This window comes from Haemaphysalis longicornis, unplaced genomic scaffold (assembly GCF_048455015.1).
Source record: "Haemaphysalis longicornis isolate Haplotype H1 unplaced genomic scaffold, Haemaphysalis longicornis Haplotype H1 scaffold_9, whole genome shotgun sequence".
Lineage (NCBI taxonomy): Eukaryota > Metazoa > Arthropoda > Arachnida > Ixodida > Ixodidae > Haemaphysalis > Haemaphysalis longicornis.
Genome location: NW_027526460.1, coordinates 136,896,880 through 136,922,034, shown reverse-complemented (window position 1 = coordinate 136,922,034; position 25,155 = coordinate 136,896,880). Strand labels below are relative to the sequence as shown.

The window sequence follows — 25,155 nt, the reverse complement described above, 5'->3', positions numbered from 1 at the left end:
TAGTTTAGAAATCTTTCCAAGTTTTTTACAAAGCTTTCAGTAAAATGTAGCTCCACACACCCGGGGGTCAAGGTCATTCCAGTGTTTCCACCAGAAAGGAATGCTTTAAAACATCAACCCTTGGAGAATATGGCAAAACAGCACACTTGATTATGCATATTGACTTGGCAATAAAGTATGGCTACCCTATCGTCAAAAACCTGTGAGGGTGAAACATCTGACAACAGACTGAGTCCGAGCTTTTTCACAGTGATAAGGTTTCCATCATGGCCAAACCTGGATTAATGCATAGGCGCGGCTGAAATCTGCAATTTAAATTCATATTTGCCTCTGTTTTTCATATGAAAATGAAACCGTGAAAAAATGATAATACTCTTCTTCAATGTGAAATGAGGTGTTGAAAATTAGCATAGCGAGGTGTTGATATCCAAGTAAGCGGTTCTCAAGTACTGAGAATTTTTTGAAAGAGCAGTTTGCCTAAAATACCTAAGTATCACATTTGCAACGAACTTTACGGAAGTCTTGCAGTCGCGCTGACATTTCTGTGAGCCTTCCCTTCGGGCTCACATCAAAGACCTAAACTTTTTATGCCACTGGTAACCGGCCTGTGGGCCATTCTAATTCGGCAACAAGTCGAGTCTTATTTCGTAACCAATAAGTGTCTGATTTCCATAGGATTTGTCCGTGAGGATCGTGGTGCTTTGACAAACCGACAATTTGCATGTAATCAGTAAATTAGCTACAGTTGTCGCTCTAGCTGAACTGCCGTCGTAATCTGCCCAAGAGAGCACCCTTATCGCTTAAGACCGAGTGTAGCCTCGACGACATAAGCGCATGCCTAAATGTGTTTGATAAATGCCTGAAGAACGTAGCACAGATGGCAGATAGCATGCCTTTAAAGGCCAACTGCACTCAAAATTTCGACCTCTTGAAAACCCTATTTCTGTTTAGTGTACTTAAAAAGAAAGCTACATGCAAAATACAACACCTGAAATACGCGCGTGGACGCCGCAAGCGGCCAGCAAAAATCGGCGATTTTGAAACCAAAACCGAGGAGAGCGCGGCCATTGTGACGTTGCAGCCGTCTAGAGAGCGGCCGGACAGTCACCAGCTGGGGAGAAAGTCTGCGCGCAAGCTCTAAGCGTGCACGGGTCAGCAGAGCTCTACATGTTCTGCAGCTGCGTGGCTGGCCAGAGGAAGAAGTTCCCGTCGGCTGGAACGTCACATGAGCGTCATGGCTATTTACGTGATCCGCCGGCAGGTGCAGCGTGGTCTGCGGCGGAGCTTTTTTAAACGCTTTTGACTGATTAACGAGGGGTTTCACGAGGCTACCACTTGCGTCACACCTGATTTGCAGATACTTACTACGCATTGAAAATAAATTTTGTCGAGGTGAAATTTGAGGGAACTTGGCTTTTAAGGGTAACAAGTTTCTCTCCGTCAAACAAACATTACTGCAGGTTTATTATCGTTTCATCTGAAAACATTCTCTCCCCGTCACAAAAGCCTATTGGGGGCCGTAAAACGAATTCATTCGCCATTGCTAATGGGCACGTGTGATATTTGCGAAAATGAAGGAAGAGTCCCGTGGCTAACTAAAGTTTCCTTTCGTCGCATCTGGACCGGAGGTCGGTTCCATCCCCGAGGCAGGCGGCGTAGTGGATGATGTGCCCCACCACGTGCTGTTCGAGAACGCCGCGCACCAGGTGGGCCATGGGTCCCATGGCGTACAGGGCCACGTCCTCGCCCCCGTGCACGGCGTACTTGATCGGAACATTCCGCACCTGGCGGTAGTCGTCGGCCTCTGCGAGACGCCCGCGCTGGTCAGAAGGTGGACGTTTTACGCGAGTCATGCGTGGATCGAAAATGTTTCTTCGAACGAACGTACGCACATGGACCATAACCTGTTGTCAGCAATCAGAGAGAGGGAAAAAGTGATGACGCTCAGGATCACCATGGGCGCCGCCTGATGTTCCAAGGCGGCCGGTACAACATTGCCTATGATGTCAGCATATGCTGGCGAAGCAGCCACTTCCATGTTGCTCTGTCTTGTCCTTCCCCTCGGGATAGCCTTTCCCCATGCTGCCGGCCTGAGTACTGTCCAAGGCGGTTGTATAAAACTTTCGCCCGACAGCGCCGCTTCACAGAAACTATACGAAACAATTTACATGGTTTGTGCATCCCTCGCAAGGTGGCGGCCTTGCTTCTCCATGCTTTGTGACCCTAGGATGCCTGGGGCCCTAACCTCGACCGCGCAAATTCGCAGGGAATTCGCCATGTTTTTTGCGTAACACACCCAAGCAATGAGTGACGTGTTGCACGTATAGCTATGACGACATGCTGTGTAATATGACGCTTCAGGTATAAAGAGCACAACCAACGTATCAAGTGTTGCATATAAAAGATAGAAAACAGTTGGAATGTATTTTAAAAATTAGGACGGCCACTGAGGCTGGCAAGGCAAGCACAATTCTTATAGTTAGTATTTGCGTCCACTTCCCAAGGCGATCAAGTAATGTTGATATAGAAGTGAGCGAAAGGCGAGGGTTGAGCTACAGAACATCCCACAATCTTTTTACCGTATCTATTTAATTTTTTCAATTGCTTTTAGCAAAATAGTTCAGACCTCTTCTTCAATGAAAGCTTTGTTGCGTTATCACATTCCTGGCCGTCACCGCCGCCACGCTATCGTCTGCTGCTATGTTAAAATTTATGGACTGATCGGCGTGATCACAGAAAAATACGGCCGTGACCATCGGTTGTATGACGCGTGAGGGCAGGCAAACGCTACGGTTGATAACGGCGGAGCGTACCGAGTCGCCAGATTCACTCATTCGTCAAGCTCGACCGCAATCAGCGCAGTAACGAATAAAACAGTAAGTTTTCTTTTTTATTTTTATTTTAAATTTGATCACGTGACCCACCAGCCTGCTAGGAGCATAGAGTCTCTGTGACTACGAGGGGTGTGGAGAAAGGCCGTGCGTTGGGTTCTTTGTAATGGAGAGGGTTGTACTGCCCTCTTATGTTACTGTTACGCCAAACAAATGATTGGTATTTTATTGCAAAACATAAAAACGAGATACGGAACCTCATTTTTAAGCGCCGTTATTGCTGAAATAGGAAAGAGTATTATTTTGTTCCCTATAAAACAGTTTTAAATTGCGCGTCGTGCGAAATTGCGCCTTCAGCAAATTCACGGAGATTTCACTGCGCCGAAGGTCGGTGAAATTTTTTGCCCTATTTCACGGCGACAACGGCTGCCATTTGCAAGCTGTTACGTAGTATCACGTCACTTTGACGCAGGCTGAAGTTCCCAGTGTTTAATTTAAATTACGTCACACCGTCTCAGCCAGTCACAGAGAGGGCGTGCTACACAAGCCGCATTGTTGTTGAATAGCAAATACAGGCGTACATTGTCATGTCCGCTGTTTTTTGTCTAGTTTTTCATTTCCGACCAAGAATTATGCGTGATAACTAGAGAGAAATGGGGCAAACTTTAGAACTGATGCGAGTAAACGTCATGAAATGTCAAAATGACGGAAACAGGCACTACCGCTTTGACAACCAGAAGCACGTGACCAAACTTGAAAGCCAATCAGAAAAGACCTCTGGCAAATTCGCAGTCCACGGTGAATTTAGTGCGTCGAGAATAAGACCCCTAATTTTTTTTTCTGTTTCATAGTGCGGCACGTACCAGCGAACATGCCTAAGGTGCCTAATGCATACCCGTCTCCGCGTATGGCGGCGCTGCCATCGAGGCACCCTAGACATGCCTCAGGCGTACCTACTGCTCCCAATGAAACGCGGCTGATATGACAGGCAGTGTTGTGCAGGCGGCGTTGGTTGTTCACGAGTACGCCGCTGCAACAGTAATGTCAGCACTTCGCAATCCCCCGTGTTCATGAAGGAAAAATACTGTACCATATCGCGATCACTTGTAGCTCCAAGTACCGTTGTGTGAACATCCTGAGGTGACTGTGTAACATTGTGTTACATTCTAATCTTGTATGGTCAGCGGGCTATAGAGATAAGAGTGGCGGTTTGCTGTTGCCCAAATGCGAGTCTAGCGCTACGACAAGTTTTCTCGCAAATGAGCCCCCGGGAAAGAACTGAACCAAGTATGGCAAATACGAACGGAAGCTGGTTGCAAATATGAACCGACTGCTTCGGTGGGACTACAAGGAAGTTGGCCCACACCTAACCAAAAGTGTTATCGTAAGGTGGAAACATACCAGTTTTGACGTCGAACTGTCGCTCCGATTTGGATGGGCCGGTATTGTACATGAGAGTAGTGTAGGGTAGGCCATCTATGTTAGAAACTCCCGCCTGGCCCAGGATCGGGTGTCCCCGAGGTGGGTAGCCGTTCATGGTGAACCCGTGTGAGTGGTCGGCCGTCACAAGGAACAGGGTTTCCCGGTAGTCGATGAGCTTCAGTGCCGCTTCAATGGCGTCGCTCATGGCGACCGTTTCGCTCAGCGCCATGACTGCGTGGTTCACGTGGTGGTACTGGTCAATCATTCCTCCTGGACAGAAAACGCCAATGCACACGAGGTTCAGGAGCAACAAATTAAAACAGTTCGTCTTTATTCGAACGCTGTAACGTGCGGAGAAGCTTTTGGCTAAAGGGGCTGTGGCCCCCTGTCTTGACTAGTTTCACTATTAGCCAGGTGTTGATGCCAAAAGTAGTCAGGAGAGGAGGCCGCAGCTTTTGAAAAAACCTTGAGGGACACTGGATTGCGTGTTGATTATTTGGGTAATTATGGTGTTGGTTATGATTTTACCACGTTTTATTTTATTGTGTACTTATTTTCAGCCTATCAACGCAGCCTCCACGGCAACGGCGCAGCAGAAAGTTCAGCCCAAACACTTTGCAAACGAGCAACGTGTGCCTGTGTGGCGCCCTTTGATTGACATGGGCTTCTTTACGCGAGACACCCAGGCTCGATCCCGACAAAGGGAAACGACGAACTTTTCGAACCCTCTGTTAAGACGAAAGTGTTTTATCTTGGGGTACACAAATTTTACCGACGTCATATCCGTCACGGAACTGACATCACGAGAAAAAGCTCCACTGCAGCGGGGGCGCCAGGATTCGAGCTCACGATCAGTCTGCCCACAGCGGGATGTGCCAACACTCTGCCAACTGAACCACGAAGTCATGCCCGGAGAGCTGCACGAACGCACCCTATGTCCTTCGCTCTAACATCTTCATTCAGATGGTACTGCTGCCTAGGAGAGGTGAAGCGAAGTAGCGCGTCATGACGGTAGGGAGCGCCCATAGTTAGCGCCTCGATAGGGTACCGTATAATAGTGGAAGCTGCGGTGTTTATCCGCCCGCCGCCTATGTGGAACGCCTCCGCCGCCGCGTTCCAGCAGGACGTCGCTCGCCAAGCACACCCACAAGAGTGCTAGTGCTATCGACCCGCCAATCATGCTCCTTTCACTGTAGCGGACCGTGCCTTCACCAGACGATTCCCTGACAACCCATTCGGTTTCGTTCACACGGTTTGCGGTTGCCTGGGGTTTCATTAGGGTTTACGTAATGCTCCGGCGCGGGTAATCCAGTGTCTAATGTTAATGCGTCTAATGGTGCCATTCCGACGAAATATAAATAGCGATGTGCAAGTTCATATCGATGCGCAGTAAATATTCAAATGCTCCTGTGAAGGCAGATTTCGCTTTCGTGTTTTACCGATTCCTGTGCAAGAAGGATCAACCAGCTTTTTTTAGGTGCGTGACGCCGCGTTGCACGTTGCTACGGTGGCCAGATACCGTGACCCCGCACGAGATAAACGACGACAAGCCGGGCCCCTAAAGTCCGTTGCACCTAAAAGATTTTACACTGTAGCTATTATATTTGCTCGTGAAAAAGAAGGTTGACACTGGCACATACCACGTAATAACCCCACAAATCTACGATGTTGGTGGCTCGTAGCCGTGCTAGTGCAGAATCGTCATCATCATCATCATCACCAGCCTATCTACTCCCACTGCAGGGTAAAGGCCTCTCCCATTATTCTCCAATTATCTCAGTCCTGTGCCAACTGTGACCAATTTATCCCCGCAAACTTCTTGATCTCATCTGCCCATCTAACTTTCTGCCACCACCTGCAACGCTTGCCTTCTCTAGGGATCCACTCTGTTACCCTTAATGACCAGCGGTTATCTTGCCTTCGCATTATATGCCCTGCCCACGTCCATTTCTTCTTAATTTCTACTAATATGTCGTTAACACCAGTTGGCCCCTGACCCACTCAGCTCTCTTCTTGTCCCTTAATGTTACACCTATCATTTTCCGCTCCATTGCCCGCTGAGTCGTTCTCAATTTAAGTTGAACCCTCCTAGTGAGCCTCCAAGTTTCTGCCCCGTAGGTGAGTACCGGTAAGATGCAGCTGTCATACACTTTCTTTTTCAGCGACAATGGTAGGCTGCTATTCATTATCTGAGAATGTCTGCCATATGCACCCCACCCCATTCTTATCCTTCTAATTATCTTTGCCTCATGGTTGGGATCTGGGGTCACAACTTGGCCTAAGTAGATATATTCGCTTACCACTTCCACTGCCTCGCCACCTATCTCAAACTGCTGTGCTGTCCCGAGGTTATTGATCATTACTTTAGTTTTCTGCATATTAATTTTCAGGCCCACGGTTCTACTCTGTTCACCCAGTGCGGAAAGCATGCTTTGCAATTCGTTCCCCGAGTTACTTAGCAAGGCAATGTCATCAGCAAATCTGAGATTACTGAGGTACTCTCCATTAACCCTTACTCCCACCTGTTCCCAATCCAACGTTCTGAACACTTCTTGTAAGCATGCTATGAATAACATTGGAGAGATTGTGTCTCCTTGTCTGACACCCTTCCTTATAGGTATTTTACTGCTCTCCCTATGGACGATGATGGTAGCTGTAGACCCATTGTAGATATCCTCTAGTATTCTTACATAATGCTCATCTACCCCCTGGTTCCGTAATGCCTGAATGACTGCTAGGGTTTCGACCGAGTCAAATGCTTTCTCATAATCTATGAAGGCTATATATAGGGGTTCAGTATACTCAGCCCACTTCTCTATCACCTGATTGATGGTGTGAATATGGTCCATTGTTGAATAACCTTTACGGAACCTTGCTTGTTCTTTAGGTTGACTGAAATCTAAGGTTGCAGAGATTCGGTTAGCGATTACCTTGGTAAATACCTTGTAGACGACTTACAGTAAGCTGATCGGCCTGTAATTTTTCAAGTCCTTCATGTCGCCTTTCTTATGGATTAGGATGATGTTCGCGTTCTTCCAAGATTCCAGTACTATTGCGGTCATTAGGCATTGCGTATACAGGTTTGCCAGTTTTTCAAGTACAATTTCTCCGCAATCCTTCAAGAGGTCTGCTGTTATCTGATCCTCACCAGGTGCTTTGCCCCCTTTCATTTCTTTCAAGGCCTTCCTTACTTCTTCTGTCGTTACTGGTGGGATGTCTATCTCTTCTGAACTACTGTCTCGTTCGGCATTATCCTGGGTGTCCCGGCTACTGTGCCGATCGCTATAGAACCCCTCGGCCACTGTGACTATTTTATCCCTATTTGTGATGACATTGCCTTGCTTATCCTTAAGTGCATACATCTGATTTTCCCCACGACAAGACGTCTCTTCACTGCTTTCAGGCTACCTCTATTCTTTACAGCGTATTCAATCCTCTCCATATTATACTTCCGTATGTCAGCTGTCTTACGCTTATTGATTAACTTCTAGAGCTCGGCTACTTCTATTCTGTCAGCTGCGGTAGAGATTCTCATGGTTTGCCGTGTCCGGATTAGATCTTTCGTCTCCTGTGAAAGTTTCCCAGTATCCTGTCTAGCCATAGTGCCCCCGACTTCTACTGCACACTCCGTGATAATGCGAGTAAGGTTGTCGCTGGCTTCCTGTGTCGTAAGCTCGGCTTCCTAGTTAAGGGCGGAATATCGGTTCTGCTGTGCGATCCTGAATTGTTCTACTTTACGTCTTATTGTTAGCTCATTTATCGGGTTCTTTCGTACTAGCTTGTTGCGGTCCCTCCTCAACTCTAGCCTAATTCGAGATCTTACCATACGGTGGTCACTACGCCTTACCCTTCCGAGCACTTCCACATCCTGCATGTAGCCAGGGTTATCGCATAATATGAAGTCTATTTTATTTTTGTGCTCCCCATTCGGGCTCCTCCAGGTCCACTTCCGACTCTCCCGTTTACAGAAGAAGGTATTCATTATGCGGAGGTTATTCCGTTCTGCAAGCTCAACTAGTAGGTCCCCCCTGCTATTTCTACATCCCAGACCATAGTTCCCAGCTGCCTTGTCTCCAGCCTGATTCTTGCCTACTTTGGCATTGAAGTCCCCCATGACTACGGTATACTGTGTTTTTACTTTAGCCATTGCCGATTCCACATCTTCATAGAGGCGTTCCACTACATGGTCGTCGTGGCTGGATGTGGGCGCGTAGCCCTGCACCACCTTGAGCTTGTACCTCTTATTGAGCCTGAGTACAAGACCTGCTGCCCTTTCGTTAATGCTATAGTATTCGTCTATGTTGCCAGCTATGGTTTTATTGACTAGAAATCCCACTCCCAGTTCTCTTCTGTCCTCTAGACCACGGTAACATAGGACGTGTCCATTTTTCAGCACTGTAAGGGCTTCGCCTGCCCTCCTAGCCTCGCTAGGCCCTATTACATCCCATTTAATGCCCTCTGATTCCTCGAACAACACCTCGAGACTTGCTTCGCTAGATAAGGTTCGCGCGTTAAACGTTGCCAGGTTCAGATTCCATTGGAGGCCTGTCCGGATCCAGGGATTCTTAGCACCCTCTGCTGCGTCACAGGTCTGACCGCCGCCGTGGTCAGTTGCTTCGCAGCCGCTGGGGACTGAGGGCCGAGGGTTAATTGGCGTATTCATGGGAGGTTGTGGGCGTTACTACACCGGGGTGGCCAATCCTGCTCTGGTGAGGGAGTGCATTACCGGCAATGGTCGCCGGGGTCAGGCCGCACCCCAAGCCCCTTTGCGCAATTCCATCAAAACGCGGATTTTTTTTTAATCCAGTGGGAATTGTCCGGCACCGGGATTCGAACCACGGTCCTTCTGCACGCGAGGCGGGTGTTCTACCTCTACGCCATCGCTGCATCGCCAGAATGGCTGCCAGAATGGCTCTTGCAGAATGGCTGCCACCAATTCAAATTTATTTCATCATCATCTACATTAGTTCGTATCACTGTTGTCCGGCCGCAACCTAACAGTGTGGTGAAGCTTGCGGTGCTATCGCCATCCTGGCCGCCGTTTTGCACTATCAAAGACAGGGCGCACTGCATGTAAAGGATGCGTGAGCTGTGTCAAGCGACCCCAGCCCCATCGCGACCATCAATCGATCATTTCGCTGATGCAGGAAAGAAAAGGTTACGAGAGGCCCTGACATCACGTTTTCTGAAGCCGCTTCGCCATTTTCAGGGGGTGCACTTTTAACAGCGGAGCTGTTTAAGCTTTAGCTCTCTGTCCGTCTCGATGTTGAACAGAAGAATCCCCTCGACGGTGGGGAGATGAGGAAAATACTAGGAAGGAGTGTGGCATGAAGTGACGAGGAGGCAAGAAGCCCACAAGCAGGTGTTGGGATTGCGCTCCTCAAGAAAAAATGCGGTTTATCCTTCTTCCATAGGAATCGGTAAAGCACGAAAGTTAGATGTGCCTACAAAGGAGCAGTTGAATGTTTATTGTGCATCGATATGAACTTGCACATCCCCATTTATATTTCAACGGCATGGCACCGTTATACACATCAATGTTGGACACTGGATTGCACGCTCCGGAGCATTGCGTAAATCTGACTGAAACCACAGGTGCTCGCAAACCGTCCCGGCAAACGAAACCAAACGGGTTGTCAGCAAATCGGTTGGTGAACACATGGTCCGCTGCAGCGATAGGACCTGCGGACCATGCCACGAGCGCGATATTCCCAAGTCGGCGTCAATCGCGCCGCAATCCGTGCCTTAACACGCTTCTCCGCAGGTTACGCTGCGCGCACCCCGTGAACATAGGCGCTGGCATCGCGACGCCAACTGTCGGCGCACATTAGCATCATGATGCACTACTTCGCTTCACCTCTCCTAGATGGCAGCACCATCTGAGGGAAAGGCCATAGGCGGTATTCGTTAAAAAGTTTATCTGTCAATTTCTTCGCTTGGCAACACCGGAAACGGCCAAAGAAATGGCCGATGGGCCACGGACATGGCGCAGCTGGGGCACTGCGCCCTCACGCTGAAGAAAAAAACACCGGCAGGCGTCATCTGCTCTGTTTCAACCCGATTCTCAATGGTGGCGTCCACCGAGATGTTATTAATCGCTCTCACATTGTACTTGAGGCAATATTTTGCGTTCGGTGAGTTAGAGTTCCTAACGTGCAACACTGCCATGTGGTTAGCACGGGCAAGTACCGCCATCCCGCGGAGCCCGACGTAACGAGTGACGGCGCACTCACACGGTTGCCTGTATGCGCGCCTCGCCAGTGAATACAAGCAATAAGGCGCGTTTGTCGTCCTGTTAGCGCGTCTGTTTATAGCGCAGCGGGAGCGCGTTTCGTTCCTCCCGTTGCGGCGAAATAGTACGTGGTTTAAATCCCGGCGCAGCCGCGTCAATCGAAGTTTTTGTGGCGATGTCATTTCCGTGACGAATATGACGTCAGTCAAGTCTTGGTGAACCCTTTCATAAATCACTGTCGTGTTAAAAAATGTGGCCCATCATTCTTTCACGGGAATCGGTAAAACACGAAAGTGAAATGCCCTGGATTTCAAATGCCCCGGGTCGGCAGCAGTCTTGTGGGTGTGCTTGGCGAATGACGTCCCGCTTGTGTGCGACGTCCTGCTGCCGGTCGCTTCGGAAAGGTGCGACCACATTAGTACTGCTCCGTGGCATGTACGCCAGACGCTTGCGTTGCGATGAGCTCAGCTTCTGAAACGCGGTGGCGGTGTTCCACAACCTGAGCGGCGCTTCTCATAGGAATCGGACGAATAAACAGAGCGGCTTCCGCTGCTATACTCTGTCGTATCGAGAAGCTAACTATCGGCGCTCATTAGCGTCATAACGCACCACTTCGTTCACCTCGCCTAGACGGCAGCACCATTTGAATACAGAAGTTATAGGGAACGACATAAGGCGTGTTCGTACAGCTATCCGGACATGACTTCTTTATATGTCAGTTGGCAGAGCATTCTACATCTTCCGTTGCGGCCGACTGATCGTGGGCTCGAATCGTTGCTCCGCCGCGCCAATGGAAATTTTTCTAGTGATGTCATTTCCGTGACGGATATGACATCGGTGAGGTTTGTGTACCCCGGCATACAACACTTTCGTGTTAACAACTCTTGCATTGGTCGGAATCCAACCTGTGTAGCTCACGCTATAAAACCAGCGCCTGCCCAATTGCGCTAACATCGCATTTGGGGCGCACAAGATTTCCGGTGGGTTCATAGCCCGGACGTTGGCTTTACTCTTTGGGTATAGTTGTCTTTGGATTGGTGCTTTGTCAATTTGATTTCGGACTTTAGAAGGGTGGATTGTGCACTTTAGTGTAACTAAGTTTGCATAAAGAAAGCTTCAGTTGTTAACCACTTTCTTCTTATGAAGGGGGCAGACGTACGAAGAGCCACGTTACGACTAGTGAAGGCCACCAGCCCAGCTGTTTCCTCAGTCTTTATTTTTTTGCTTGTATTTTCCTCGCCGCTGCCATCTGTTCCGCCTTTGCTCGGTCCACTGTCGTCTGTTTCGTCTCCGCCTGCCGACCACCGGATGCCGGATGGGTGGTGCAGAGTGACGTAGGACCTGATCAGTGGGCCGGCCTTCGCTGCCGTTGCTAGCACGCGCGGTTACCACTAACTTCCTATGAGCGTTAAAAAACCACGTGACTTTCCCCACACTTCTCCCCAATGCAGGCGTCGGTGGCCACGATGGCCTCTCGTAAGCTTTCTTTCGTCCATGATGTCGTCCGTCCCCAGGACTTCGCGAGTGGTGACAAAACATAAGAAGACACAAAACGTCAGCAGAACGTGCAATGTCCGCAGCATGTCTAAGAAGAATACGCCTTCTCAGCTTCTGTTGCAGGGTCCAGCTAACCATGATCTCATCTGTATGCCATTGAAAGTTATAATATATGTCTCCAGTGAAACACAACTGGACAAAAGGTGAGCGTAGTATTTCATTTTGATTGTTGATTGATTGTGGGGTTTAACGCGCCGACGCAACGTAGGCGATGAGGCGCGCCGTAGTGGAGGGCTCCGGATTAATTGTGACCACCTGGGGATCTTTAACGTGCGCCGAAATCTCGTACACACGCGCGTTTTTGATTTTCGCCTCCATCAGAAAAGCAGCCGCCGCGGCCGGGAATCGAACCCGCGACTTTGTGCTCAGCGGAGAGGCGTTTTGCGACGAGTGCTCGCACGTAGCGAATTTTTCGGTCTGGTTGATTGCATCGCAGGCGAAGCTTGGCATACAGCAGTACTTCCCAAGTAACACATTGCCGTACATTACTCGTAGGGACATTTTCCCGCCAGCAAGCTCATCAGCTTTTTACGAGCTAGGCGTACCTGACCTCAAAAATTTCGCAAGAAGCCGTGTTGTTTTCTTTACGAAAGCCTTCGCGGGACATATCATAAAAGGTCAAAATAGCATTTACGTTTATCTCTGAAATTAGTTACGTAGATAGAAATTATGTGATGCAGGTGTTCTAAAGAAGAGTTGATTTGAGCTATTGGACGATAACTTAGAAGCAAATGACCAGCAAGTTACAACGATTTGATATAATTTAGAAATAATTTGGAACTGTTATCTCCTTTCATGCACGACAGTAAAGGGAAGAAACAAGGGAATGTTCTTCCTGTGGTAGCTGGACAAGTCAATCATTGGGTATCACTCAGAGGCGCATCTAGTGTAAAAAATCACATTGCTTTTTTAAAAGGGTAAACGAACACTATAAATTAAAAAGCGACCTTGCGACCACCGTACTGGCGCAGACAAGCGTAAGGAACGGCCCGCGAGAGCTTTTCAAATATTTTTCGAAAGTGTCCAAAAACGCCCTTGATTGTGATAAACTTTTCTCTGAGCTGTTCCCATTTAAATTTAGAAATCATGTTACCCGGGGAACTTGAAAAAGCACACTGGAAATATATGTAAAATCAGGGCTAATTTACCGATTGTCATCAAGGACGTTTTGCCGGTGTGGTCAATGGGTTGTGTATTTTAGAGTTTAGGGGCTACTGGAATTTGACGTCAGAAGTTCGAAAACAAGTTGTTCGTGGGTTCTTTCTACAGTGGCGGGGTAGCACAGTTCCCGAAGCGGAACATTTATCGCAAAACACTGTTGGCAGCTAGCTCACCCTCCACAATTAGAGCAAAACGGGGACCCTTTCGCCGGAGCATCTTCAGAGCTGCCACCACCATTTCAGTGAGCGAAGGGACCTCGTCTGTGCGGTTAATATCGGGCGGCATGTGGCTTGGCGAGAACAGGCCTGCGCAGAAAGAAAAACGGGATGATGCAATGCCACATTCCAAGCCCTGCTTGTCAAAATGTCTACTGAATCAAAATTACTGATGGGAATGGATGAATGGAAGCATAGCTTTTTTTTGCAGAGAATAAGAGCTGTGTCTACTGCAGTAAGAGGCGATTTACGTCAAATATCATGCCGTAGAAAGGATATTTACGTGGTAACTGAACGTACTGAAGACTAAAGTTTTTTTTCTAGTATCCCCGCTCCGTTCCTGTAATGATGTCACAAATTAGAAAAAAAATGCGCGGAAGACATCCCTCTGGGAGGAATGAAGGGGTGCAGAGATATTGTTACGTGGCGGTATATCAAACGAGTAGAATTATGGTAAAACGAGCGATGTTTTTCCAACTATTTACAAGTCGTCGATCAGCGAGCGCGAGGTAAGCCTCGCGTCGTGCCCGTCTTATTCCTCGTCGGTAGAGGAGCGGTGCCTAACACTTTCTTCTTTGTCCTCCTCTTGTGACATCGCTCCGCGTCAAGGGCGACCATCAGGGTCGATCCGCAGTGGCCTGGCGGGTACAGTGAGGATGAAATGCGAGATGGATATAAGGAAGTAGTCGTTGCCGCCACAGATGACGATCTTTAGCTCCGAGTGCAGTGCCCCGTAAGTGCATGCCCGCCGATGCAACGAAGGTACTTCCGAAGGGGCCCAAGACCCTTGTAGATGACCTGAAGAACTGGGGGGAGGAACGTCGTCGTCTTTTGTGCAGGTCATGGCAGTTCGCGCCCGCTTGTTCGGGATGTCTGCAAATCATAGGCTGGGGACATGAGGCCGGCGAAGGGGCAAGTTCATGCCTCTCGAGTGGCGAAGCGGGCCGGAATGAACAAAGCGCCTTGTAATCATTGCCTTAGGGGGATACGATGTGAATCTGAGGTGCGAGATGTAGCTAGACACCGCACCATGCACCAAAGGTGTAACGTGGAAAATTATTCTATTCATAAAGCTGTTGTACAAGGTTGCAGGGGCAACTTAACTGCAGAGCAGACTTGCAGGGGCTCATGCAAGCCTAGCCAAGTCGAAGGCTGGCCGTCTTCTTAGACTTCTACTACCTCAAAGCAGTTTAATGTTTAGTTAGCTTCTTCGGTATTAATATGTCCACCTTACGGGTACAGAGCCAGCACAGACAGGCCCACGTGCCTGTTGTGCTTATTGCAGAGTCCAGCAGCCTCGGCAGCCTATGTTCACTGTGCCAGTGAAATAGCTGGCGCCTTCGCAGACCATCCGATTGCCTCGTTTTTTGATTCAAAAGGGCCTGTGCAGTGTGTATAGTTGTAGGTTATTCCAGTGATGCACCCAGGTATTTGCAGTTTGACCAACAGTGCTGGGAAAAGTGCAAAGCTCTCAAAGTGTGGTCTAAATTCCTCATTGATTTTGTTTGCAGCATGAATTGGTGACAAACTTCCGAATGGTCACCAAAAAATAGGTCGTCGTATTTCGCGTATGAAGATATAACACACAATATTCATATCGCATTCCTCTTTTTGAATGATGAGCATTTTGAATGAAGAGCACATTGTTTACAAACACATAATTGAATTTCTTGAATTTAACAATCTATTGTCTACTTACTACACGGATTCAGGAGAGATTATAGTACCGTGACCCAGTTAATTGAACTTGTGCACGACATTACTAGAAGCATGGACATTGGGAATCAAGTTGATGCACTATTCATTGACTTTTCGAAAGAGTTCGACACTGTACTTCACTCTAAATTACTATGTAAAATAACACCATATTGAACAATCTGTAACTAGTTACTTGGATTTCTATATTTCTTTCTAACTGCTCCCAGTACATTTGTTATAACTCGGCTGGCTCCAATGTTGTTAGTGTTTGTTCTGGTGTTCCGCAAGGTTCTGTACTCGGACCGCTACTGTTTCTTCTGTATGTTAACGATTTGCCTAATAACGTCAGTTCTAAATTTAGTCTGTATGCTGTTAATTGTGTTTTGTACGAATCCATTCACTCTCCTGAATCGCATCATCGTGTAATTGATTCATTTAATAACCTGGCAAATGAGTATTAATTTTAACAAATATGTGCTTATGTCTTTCACAAATAGCAAGTACCTTTTCTGGTTCACTTGTTCTTTTTACGGAGCCACCCTAAGAAAAGTAACAGAATACAAATATCTATCTTTTCTAGCAACCTATCTTGGTTTTAACACACTAACTTTATCTGCACGAAATCTAAAAAAAATATGTTATTTAAGACGAACGCCATCCCAATCCCCCAAAAGCAATAAATTACTAATATATAAAACACTTATTCGGCCTGTGCTTGACTACGCATGTCCCACATGGAACCCTCAGAAGCAGGGCGAAATCGATAAAATCGAGGCAATTAAAAAAAGCCGCCAGATTTATTTGTAATCCTTATGGCCGCTTCTTCTCGCCTTCCCTTGACCTATCCTCCCTAGAACTTACCCCACTACGCATGCGCCGACCCAACGATTCTATCAAATTGCTTCACTGTTTTATTCATGCAGCGTATCGCATGCGCGACATTACATACATCTCATTTGCCTCGCCGTCCATTACTAGGGGCAACCACCATCTCAATATCAAACCTTACCACTGTAGAACTAACATATTCAAATTTAGTTTTTTCCCCTTCAACGGCCGAATACTGGAACGAATTTTCTGGTGAGACCCGTCCGCGTCCGCTCGAAAAATTTGTACTTGCCGTTTCTGTTTTGTCTTGATTGCGGTTTTGTTTTATGGCTCCGTTTTAATTGCTGTCCTATTTCGTTCTTTTGTATCCTCACTCCTGCCATAGCCTCAAGTGGGGGCTGAAGTATGCAAAAATGGATTAATGAAAACACTTTTTTATTTGGCCTCTTTATTCCTTTACTTTAACTTACGTGGGAGTGGCCTATACTAGTGTTACCACAGAATAGTTTACGTAAACGTATTCATCGACCGAGAGAGTAACAATGCGTTTCGCGCTCAAATGTTGCACGTACTAAGTTTTGTTTATATAAATCGGGTGTGTGAAATGTTATTCCTGACTTTTTCCCCATGTTTGTGCTGCTATTCTATTATTCCGTGACAAACCTGTCGTGGCTTAGTCTTAGTAGCGTAGTCAAGCCAAGCCACCTTTCATTGACATGACACAAAACAGCGGAGAAAATGGGCGAGGATGCAGAGAGGAGGACAGCATTTTTGAATTGATTTTACTAGTGAATAAACTCCCGCAAACGCAGCGAGAGTGGTCGAAACATGACGTACATACTCCAGAATATAATGCGCACTCGTAATCACGCAATGTTTGCAAATCACTCCAGTGTCCCTTTTACACTCAATTCACCTCAACTTTTTCCTTTCTTCTTGTAAGTTGCTACTGCCAGATTACCATCACTACAGGTTTTCTGTCCCTGCATAAAGAAGGAAATGATTCCTTTCCTGTAATTTCACCCAGTTTATCTATTGTGTCAGACGTGAAGTCAATGGAATGTGCCGTTCGTGTGCCTCTCAGAGGTTATCATTGTTCTTCCATAAACAAAAAAAAAATATTCTTAATCATTGCAGCCTTAAGGTTGGGAGGGGAGAGAGCAAGAGCTGCTGCTAATCTACGGGCTTGATTCAAGGTTCAGTGTGGAAAATATGTTGTTACCTCTGTGGAAACAAACCATTCCATTTATGCGGCGAAAAAGAGCCCACTTTGGTTTGAAAAACCCCTAAGTCGTCATAGGAATCAGGTTCACTGCCATCATTGCCGAATGTTTTGAGCAACCTACCTTCAAAATACTTCCTAAGCTTCTGCGAAGCAAAACTTTTTTTACCGAGAACGTCTGAAGCATAACCATTAAATAAGTCAACGAAAGCGAGTGCCCTTTCACACCATCTCGGTTCAACAGAGCTGATGCCTGTAAAAAAGAGCCGTTACGTTTTCTAATTTTCAGCAACGTTATTCTGTAGCTTTACCGCGTCGTTTTTCTGTCCCATTCTCTGCCATTTGCTATGATATAAAAAAAACGAGGAATGCACTGACCGTTCTGCGTAACAATCCTCAAGTATTGGTAACGCTGCCTGGTATGTGCAGAAAGACGTGTTACGCTAAACCTCGAAGGTGTCGAGAAGTGTGCAGAAAATTATTGTTATAAGGAATAGCGAAGAATTATTATAACATTATAGACGCCACAAAAAACTGGTATACAAAATATTTCAGCATATAATAGAGATTACAACACTCCAGTGCTTTCAAGTAATAACTGCTCGGCGAAAAACTACAATTTCGGACATCGAATGACACCATCTTAAAGATGGTAAAAGTGCCTGTATTAGCGTGTACGTATAAGGTAGGCGTTCACTGTGGCTCATTCTTTGAAATGCCAGACTACTTAAACCATTGCAAATGCAACGTGGGGCATGCACGCCGTCCTCCTAAATGTCATTACCTAAAGACTGCAAAGGTTACGCGCTCCTATGCCTATTTAAACAAAGTAGAGGTATTTTTTTTCATCGAGACCGTGAAAAGCAGCGTGATGGAGTAAGCGAAAATTTCTAGCGCAGAGAAAAACAAAGCTCGCCTCACCCAGCAAATTGTCGACCTTATTGGCGTCCACAGTGAGCAGTTCTTGCTTGGATGAAACAAACTGTCGTCTGCGGCCGGCCTTCTCCCATTGCCTGATGAGGTCGGGTGTGCCGTGCCGTTCTTCGGCCTTCGTGTCTTTCGACCAGAAGTAAGAAAGACCGCCACCGAGGACGACCTGAAGGAAGGAGGACAGGCACGGGAAATTTGAATGCCGAAGGCAGCAGCAATTGTCTGCACCTGCCATTGCAGTTTTTAATCAAAAGATTAGTTAGCGGTTGTTGTAATACTCTTAGCAACAGTTGCTGACAAGTATTCTTGTTTACTTATTTTAAAAGTACATCTAGGAGAAGTGCCAAGCACAGAAGGCAACGTACAAACCACCGTAGTTATATTTTGAGTATAAGAACTAGAGGAAGAGGACGCCACTAATCAGGAAGAAAAGAACCAGTCTGCTTTTTGTAGCGGCGTAAGGAAATAAACCCTGTCGGCCGTTAAAATGGACGAGTCCTAAAGGACAAGAAAAAAAATAAGATAAGTTGGTGCGTATTCAATACAGAAATTAGAGTAAGACTGAGCCCGCCTTTAATTGCCTTAAGCGGCGCGCTTTCTATGAACATAATACTGGTCTGCAAGCGTGGCCTTACCAGACCAAATTGAGAATACACAGTATGTAGTCCAGCGTTGTCGATGCATCTTTTACGGTGAAAGCGAGGTTCGAAAGGTCCCCTTCACAACCACTATCGTCCCCACCAAATCCCTACATAGTGGGAAGACCGGAGGGCTGAATGTAGCTGATGGCTTAACCTGTCTAACCTGTTTACCCTGTCAACCTCTGGGTGAAGAAATCGGAAATATTCATAAAAATTTACATTTTGAAGGTTTAAATGGCATAAAAACTATGCTGGGAAAGGTGAAGCCGTTTCAGTACTTGCTGCGGCCGCGCCTAGCGAGGCACAAAGTTTTCTCCTGAGCACTACAGATAAGCTAAGGCCCTCGACTTCATTAAACTGCGAAAATAATAAGTTAGGTTTGATACCTGTGCAACGCAGACACAAAAAAAATGCTTCGAAAAAGAGCCTTGACTTTGGGTGCTTCACACTAATGCTATGTTTAGGGATCAAATGCGACAATTTTAGCGGTAGAAGTTCCGGCGTAGCAACAGAAGGATGTCTACGTCCATTGCAGGGTTGTTTCAACAAAAGGGAACTCCAGTAACAAGAACAGAGACAGGATTCGGCTAAAATTTCGTTTTCTAGAACGTTTTGAAGGGTAGACAACTTTGCCCTCTAAAACGGCCTATACATTGGCAGATCGGCTCATCCCCAGCCTTTTCCCAAGTGTTTGAGGATAGGACTGTGGCCATGCGAGCCTTCTGAACACTGCGGCACAGAATAGGCGACCAGTGCTATGTGAACCCTCGAACTGTGCTTCCAACTAGCCGGAATAGAAATCCTAAGCTATTACGTTCTCTAGCCCTTATTTGTAACACGTTTCTTTCCGTCTTCTTGTCACCCTAACCAAAACCAGGGCCCGCGTTTTTTTTTTAAATAGGGTCATTCAATGTTTCACGCATTAGTTTTCGTAGCATTGCTTTAACGCCTGATTCCTGTTGCGCTTGGCGTGTCACAGTTTCGCCGCACATGGAAATGCAGCAATATAAAAGGCCGTCAGACCTTTCTATTCTCATATCATACCATGCCTTCACAGCCATACATTCGCTTAACGCTGTGAAGCGGAATTCAAAGCGGCTTGCACTCCATAGCGAGGCATGGGGTCTTAGAGAGGCATTTAATAGATGGCGCTATGGCTTTCATATTTATAGATCAGCTCAGATTAGTATAGCGGAGAGTGATCAAAGTTGAAAAGAAATGTTTCTACACGTGAATACAATAGTTCTAATGTGTTAGGCAAGATAACCGGCATGTATAAATTCATCAAGGAAGCCCAATGGTATTACGACGAGGAATGCCGATACGCAGGCTTGCGGACAAAAATGGGAAATATGGAGACGATGGCGTTGCGAAGATAATCCGTAATCAGTTCCTTGTGGGTAGTGCCGAGCAGTTTAATATTGCCAAAATTTCGATTATGGCTGGAGTGTTTATAGAATAATTTGGACATGACTTCGGGTATTGGGGGTACGATACGGAGTAAACTCGAAATATTTAAACATCAAAGCTGGAGGAGGTTTCTGGGCGTGAATTTGTTTCTGCCAGTTTACCGTTTTAAGGAAGGTACACTACTTAATATGCAGCGAAATACGAACCTCCGCTTCTCGTAGATTTAAATTTCGCGTTATGGAGCAACTGGAGCACGAGTATTCTCCATCTTTACACCAGAATCTCGTGTTACAAGTGATGTAAAGCCGAACCAAAAAAAAAAAAAAAAATTCCGCCAGCATCCGTTCATCATGTTTAAGATGGGCTGGCGACACAGCATTTCCTCTGCGGCAACATAGGACGCAGGAGCATTGCCATTAGACGCTCTCGCAGCTGCCTAGGCACAAAAGTGCCGCATACCTGCTAGCTTCGTTGCAAATATCGTCGAAATACGAGTGTTCTGCCGTCCCCGCCACGTAATGGCGTCTTCAAAAGCAAAAACAAGTTTTCAACTTGTTTTTGCTTTTTCCTATAGCGAAAACTGCGGCCACATCTATTTTTACTTAGAAGAACAATGGATGTGCGCATTATGCATTCATGGTTTGCCTCAAATATGCCTAATGTTTTATTTTTGCTGAATAATGTCGAAAAATATGAACGATGCTTTCCCATTTAGTTAGATCAGGTCAAATTGAACTTTATTGTTGCCACGGGTGGGACCGTTTTCAGGTCGACTTCAGTGTCCTTCCGGCGACGGCAGGATTCATGTACATCTCTGCGGCGTCTTCGGCCACCTGGGCTAGTGAGACGTGGGTCATAGGGTCTGTGCTGAGCTGCGCAGCCTCCCACTGCTCCTCGTGCGTATGTTGTAATAAAATAGGGTGCTTTTTAAGTGTTTGAAGGGGTTTTTCTCTACAGCGAAAGCATGTCAACCTATCCAATACAGCTCCTCGGCAGTTACATGGATTATCGATCATACAGCTTCAAGTGCGCGTATCTGCGCGATGAAGAAAAAGCAGAAGTGTTCCGGCGGTAGCGGCGGCAGGCCTCGCTGCAGATCTGGGACGGTGCCGTCGTGTGCTCGAAATTCCACAACCGCTCCGCGAAATATTGGCGCCTACCGTCACGTCACGGCGGTTTCTACACGGATTATATAGTTGTCATCTGAGTTTGGACTGAATTTCGAACACGTCGAAACGGATAAATTGCAATAAACAAAAAAAAAAAATCGAAATGGATCAATCGGATAGGTGCCGGCTTCATAACGCGAGGGAGCGAGGTTCGATTCTGGCCCATGAAGCGCTTTTTAACAGCGAATCTGATCAGCAAATCGCAATTTCTCGTGCCGCAGTTCAAAATAGCAAGAAATTGCCGAGCGCGTGCACGGGAGCACGGGCCTCGCGGCGACCACTGTTGAGAAAACCAAGCAAATGCGTAGCGCTCGTGTGTGCGTGCCTCGCGACGGCCGCCCAGAGTCTCCGGGGTGCGTTTGTCAAGCCAAGCATACGCACTGAGGGAGATTGGACAAGGTTTCGGCGCCCGCCTGGAAATAAAAAAAAAAACAAGAAAATGCTGAGCGCACGGGAGTGCGGGCCTTGCTGCGACCTCCATGCGTCCACGGGGCACGTATGCAGTCTTGGGCGGTAACTAGTTACTAGTAACGCGTTACCGGTAACTAGTTACTTTTTTCAGTAACCTGTAACTGTACCTAGTTGCTTTTAAGAGGAACTTGTAACTGTAACACTGTTGCTTTTTTATGGAGTAACTGTAACAAGAAATACCGTTACAGTTACTTCATATCTATAAACAAATTATGCAACAGCAACACTCGTTAACGGCCGATGTACACGCGCTTTCCACTTTTTCGGACTTTCATCTGCAGAGCCTTCGCCTACTTTATGTATGCCAGCTCACTCCCTTCGCACGGGTGAAAAACAGCTGGACTAGAAATGTTTAGGCGTGCACGTATGCGTTGTGTCCCACGCGGTCAGCTAAGGGCTCGAAATTTTTAAGGATGAGCTGCAGTATTTCCCTCAGCAGGGCGAGATCGCTCTCACCCAGACCATAATTAACGCTCGCTGCGACACGCGCATAAGCGCACGTGGATGCATGTTGACACCAGAACTTAGAGTACGATGCGCGGCTGCACCATTTTCGCCACATCTGTAGTGCAGTAAAAGTGTTTGACACAAAGGCGAAAAAGAAAAAAAAAAAACATCCACAAACACTGCACAACGTACTGAATCCTTTGCACTTTCGCGGAAGCCTGGAAAACTCCCGTCAAAGCGTCACCTTCTCATTAGCGACGTGCAGCCCCGTTTGTGGGGTCATAAAACGCCGCGGGAGTCTCTCGGCGTCCCCGCGCTCGTCCAGCCCTGTGCGCACTGTAGAGGGTTCGATTCACAAGTCGCAGTTGCTTGCGACCATTGTGCGCTCTTGAGACCCCTGGCCGTGTTTCGGACCACGTGTTTGGAACCCCTGGTCTAAAGGCTTTGTCGAGCTCTCAACAGTGCCCGAACGAGGTCGAGGAAGTAATGAATTCCACGCCCCTTCACACATACGACGGCCCCAACGCACCACCCAGCATCTTGGCCGGCAGATGCCTGACCACACTGCCGCTGCACGAGGAAATATTCTTGGAAAGCCTCGCGACTTCGTTTCCAGAGCTGGGGCAGAGATGAATACTGTAGCTACATCTGTTTCTGAATGTTGGGCGCAAAGAATACTTGGGCGAGCTTCGTTCGGCCTACGCCTCAAAGCAAACGAAGGGAGCGGGCTCTGGGATCGGGGACGTGGTTGCTGGGAAAGGCTGGGGTTGGAAGAACAATGTTTTGAGGCGACAAAAATCGCCTTTGTGAGGACAGGGGGCGCGGGAAAAAACAGTAAAGCGTCCAGTTCAGTTTCTCTTCCCTTTGGAAACAACCTTGTCTCAATGCGGGGTTGGGGTGATTGGGGATTGGGGCGCGAGAACGACTCCGAGGGCATACGGACAAACGTCGCTTCGGCAATAGCTCAAATTGGTCTCCGTCTCCGACGACAAGTACGAAATAAAATGCTAACGCAGCGCTTCTTTTTAGTAGCTTTCAAAAACACCTCGACAACCGAAGTACTCCAACATTCGTTTCTCTTTTCCTCCGAAGGGCCTTCCGGCGATCCACCACCCCCATCCCCTTTTTCCCCTTCTCCCTCACTATGCAAGGCGGTCAAGCGACAACACTGTAAGTGAAAATTAATTTAGTTGACATTGATTGTTTCGTCTGTTTAGTCCTCCAGCTCGGTATAGTATAAGTACGGCCTCCGCGTTCGTACTTTTTCTAAACGTTTGGCAGCCATTTCTGCTGACACAGAGCAAGTGCAACCGCCGCCTGGGCCCCCATGCCTTCGTACGTTTCTATTCAATAAGCTAAATCATGTTATCTAATAATTAGTTTCATACAGTAACGGAAAAGTAACGACATTACTTTTTTACAGTAACTGGAACTAGTTACTTTTAGAAACTTCGTAACTGTAACTGTAAGAGAGTTACTTTTTTGGGTTAGCTAACTGTAACTGTAACACCGTTACTTTTTTTCGGTAACGTACCCATGACTGCACGTATGTCAAGCCAAGCATACCCACGTATGGCGATTGGCCAAGGTTGGCTAAAAAATCTCCAGCGTTCGCCCTAATAGTGTCAACACTAGCTCGAAACAAGAGATACCAGCGTTCGCCGTAGTCACGGCAACGTTTTCTCAGAACGAGGAAGACTCCAGCGTTCACCGTACAGTCGTGGCAACGCTTGCTCGGAAGGAGAAAGATACTTCATAGATTACGCCCCTCCAAGGTGATTTACAATGATTAACACTTCCAAAAAGGAAGAAAGCTCGCACGTATAGCAACAATGAAGGGGTACAGGTCGTTGCGGCCGCGAAGAAGCAAATCGGCAGCAATCGTGGACCTAAACAGTGGTAATGGTCGTGAAGGTCGTGAAGGTTGTGTACAGCTTTGCTACGTTCAAGTCTTACGCGTTAGTGTAAGCTTCCGACATTTTTTTCGTTCACTTTACCCACCATCAGTCATCATCATCGTCAGAGAAAGTTGACTGTCCTCTATCGATTTGTCGCTTTACGTACTCCTTCAGTGAGAAGATAAACCTTGCATTGAAAAACCAAGCAAACAGTTCATGTGCGTCTGCGCCTCAGGCGGGGTGCACAGGACAGCTCGCACTCCAGACGCCAAGTTCGTAAACCGGTTGCCGCGGGTAATAGTACGCGCTAACGCGGTCCACTTTGAGAGAGATGTGAAAGCCTGCGGACTATTTAAAACGATCCGAACCGGCCAGTCGTGGAGAACTTTCAGAGGCGCGTTCGGAAATTCATCTGAGGAACAATAGCCGTGCCTCCGACGAAGTGAGAGGGTCCGCCAGCTCTGCTCTCTCTCCCGGCCTGCACGACTAGTGCAAAGTGCACCAATTTTTTCTAGTGTTCTCTGCAAAGTATCCAAAGGAACATCCCCTCCCTACAGTCGGTGAACGCGTGCTCTACCGTCTCTGGCTACTTAGAAAACAAACAGTCCGGACACCAAGAAACAACAACAAAAAAAAAAGACCTTTCGCGATTCTGCAAATTTTAACTGGTAATACTACCACCTGTATTTAAAAAAAAAGTATTTTACATAGGGCCGCACTGCCATATTTTTAACATGCTGAAATACATCTTGCCTCGGGCCTGATTTGATATAATACTGGGGAAACGGCAAATTCGTGTCAAGAAGGTCTTTATACAGCCTGTTTTGGGACACAGTAGCCACGTACTCGAAAAAAAAACGTGAAAACAAAAATCTTACCGGAGGTGCAGCCTCACGTAGGTAGCTATGAATTCCACCGGCATGAACGCTGAGGTAGCAACAAATTCGGGCAAGACTCTACCCGGGCGCACTCGACACAGATTGCGCAAAAAAGGGTCTCGCAGATCACGTAGCAGAAGAAACC

General features: G+C 47.2%; 1 protein-coding gene across 1 annotated transcript in view; it reads right to left on the bottom strand.

Moving 5' to 3' along the window:
* Positions 1 to 1,498: 1,498 nt before the first annotated feature.
* The window catches only part of LOC144153459 (alkaline phosphatase-like), a 77,391-nt gene continuing 53,734 nt past the window's right edge, over positions 1,499 to 25,155 (bottom strand). The window contains exons 6-9 of the mRNA XM_077685103.1: positions 18,088 to 18,262; positions 13,377 to 13,508; positions 4,233 to 4,523; positions 1,499 to 1,804 (exon numbers count right to left, since the gene is read on the bottom strand). Of these exons, the coding sequence (XP_077541229.1) occupies positions 1,596 to 1,804; positions 4,233 to 4,523; positions 13,377 to 13,508; positions 18,088 to 18,262 (807 nt within the window). The 3' untranslated portion in view covers positions 1,499 to 1,595. The remainder of the gene's footprint in view (positions 1,805 to 4,232; positions 4,524 to 13,376; positions 13,509 to 18,087; positions 18,263 to 25,155) is intronic.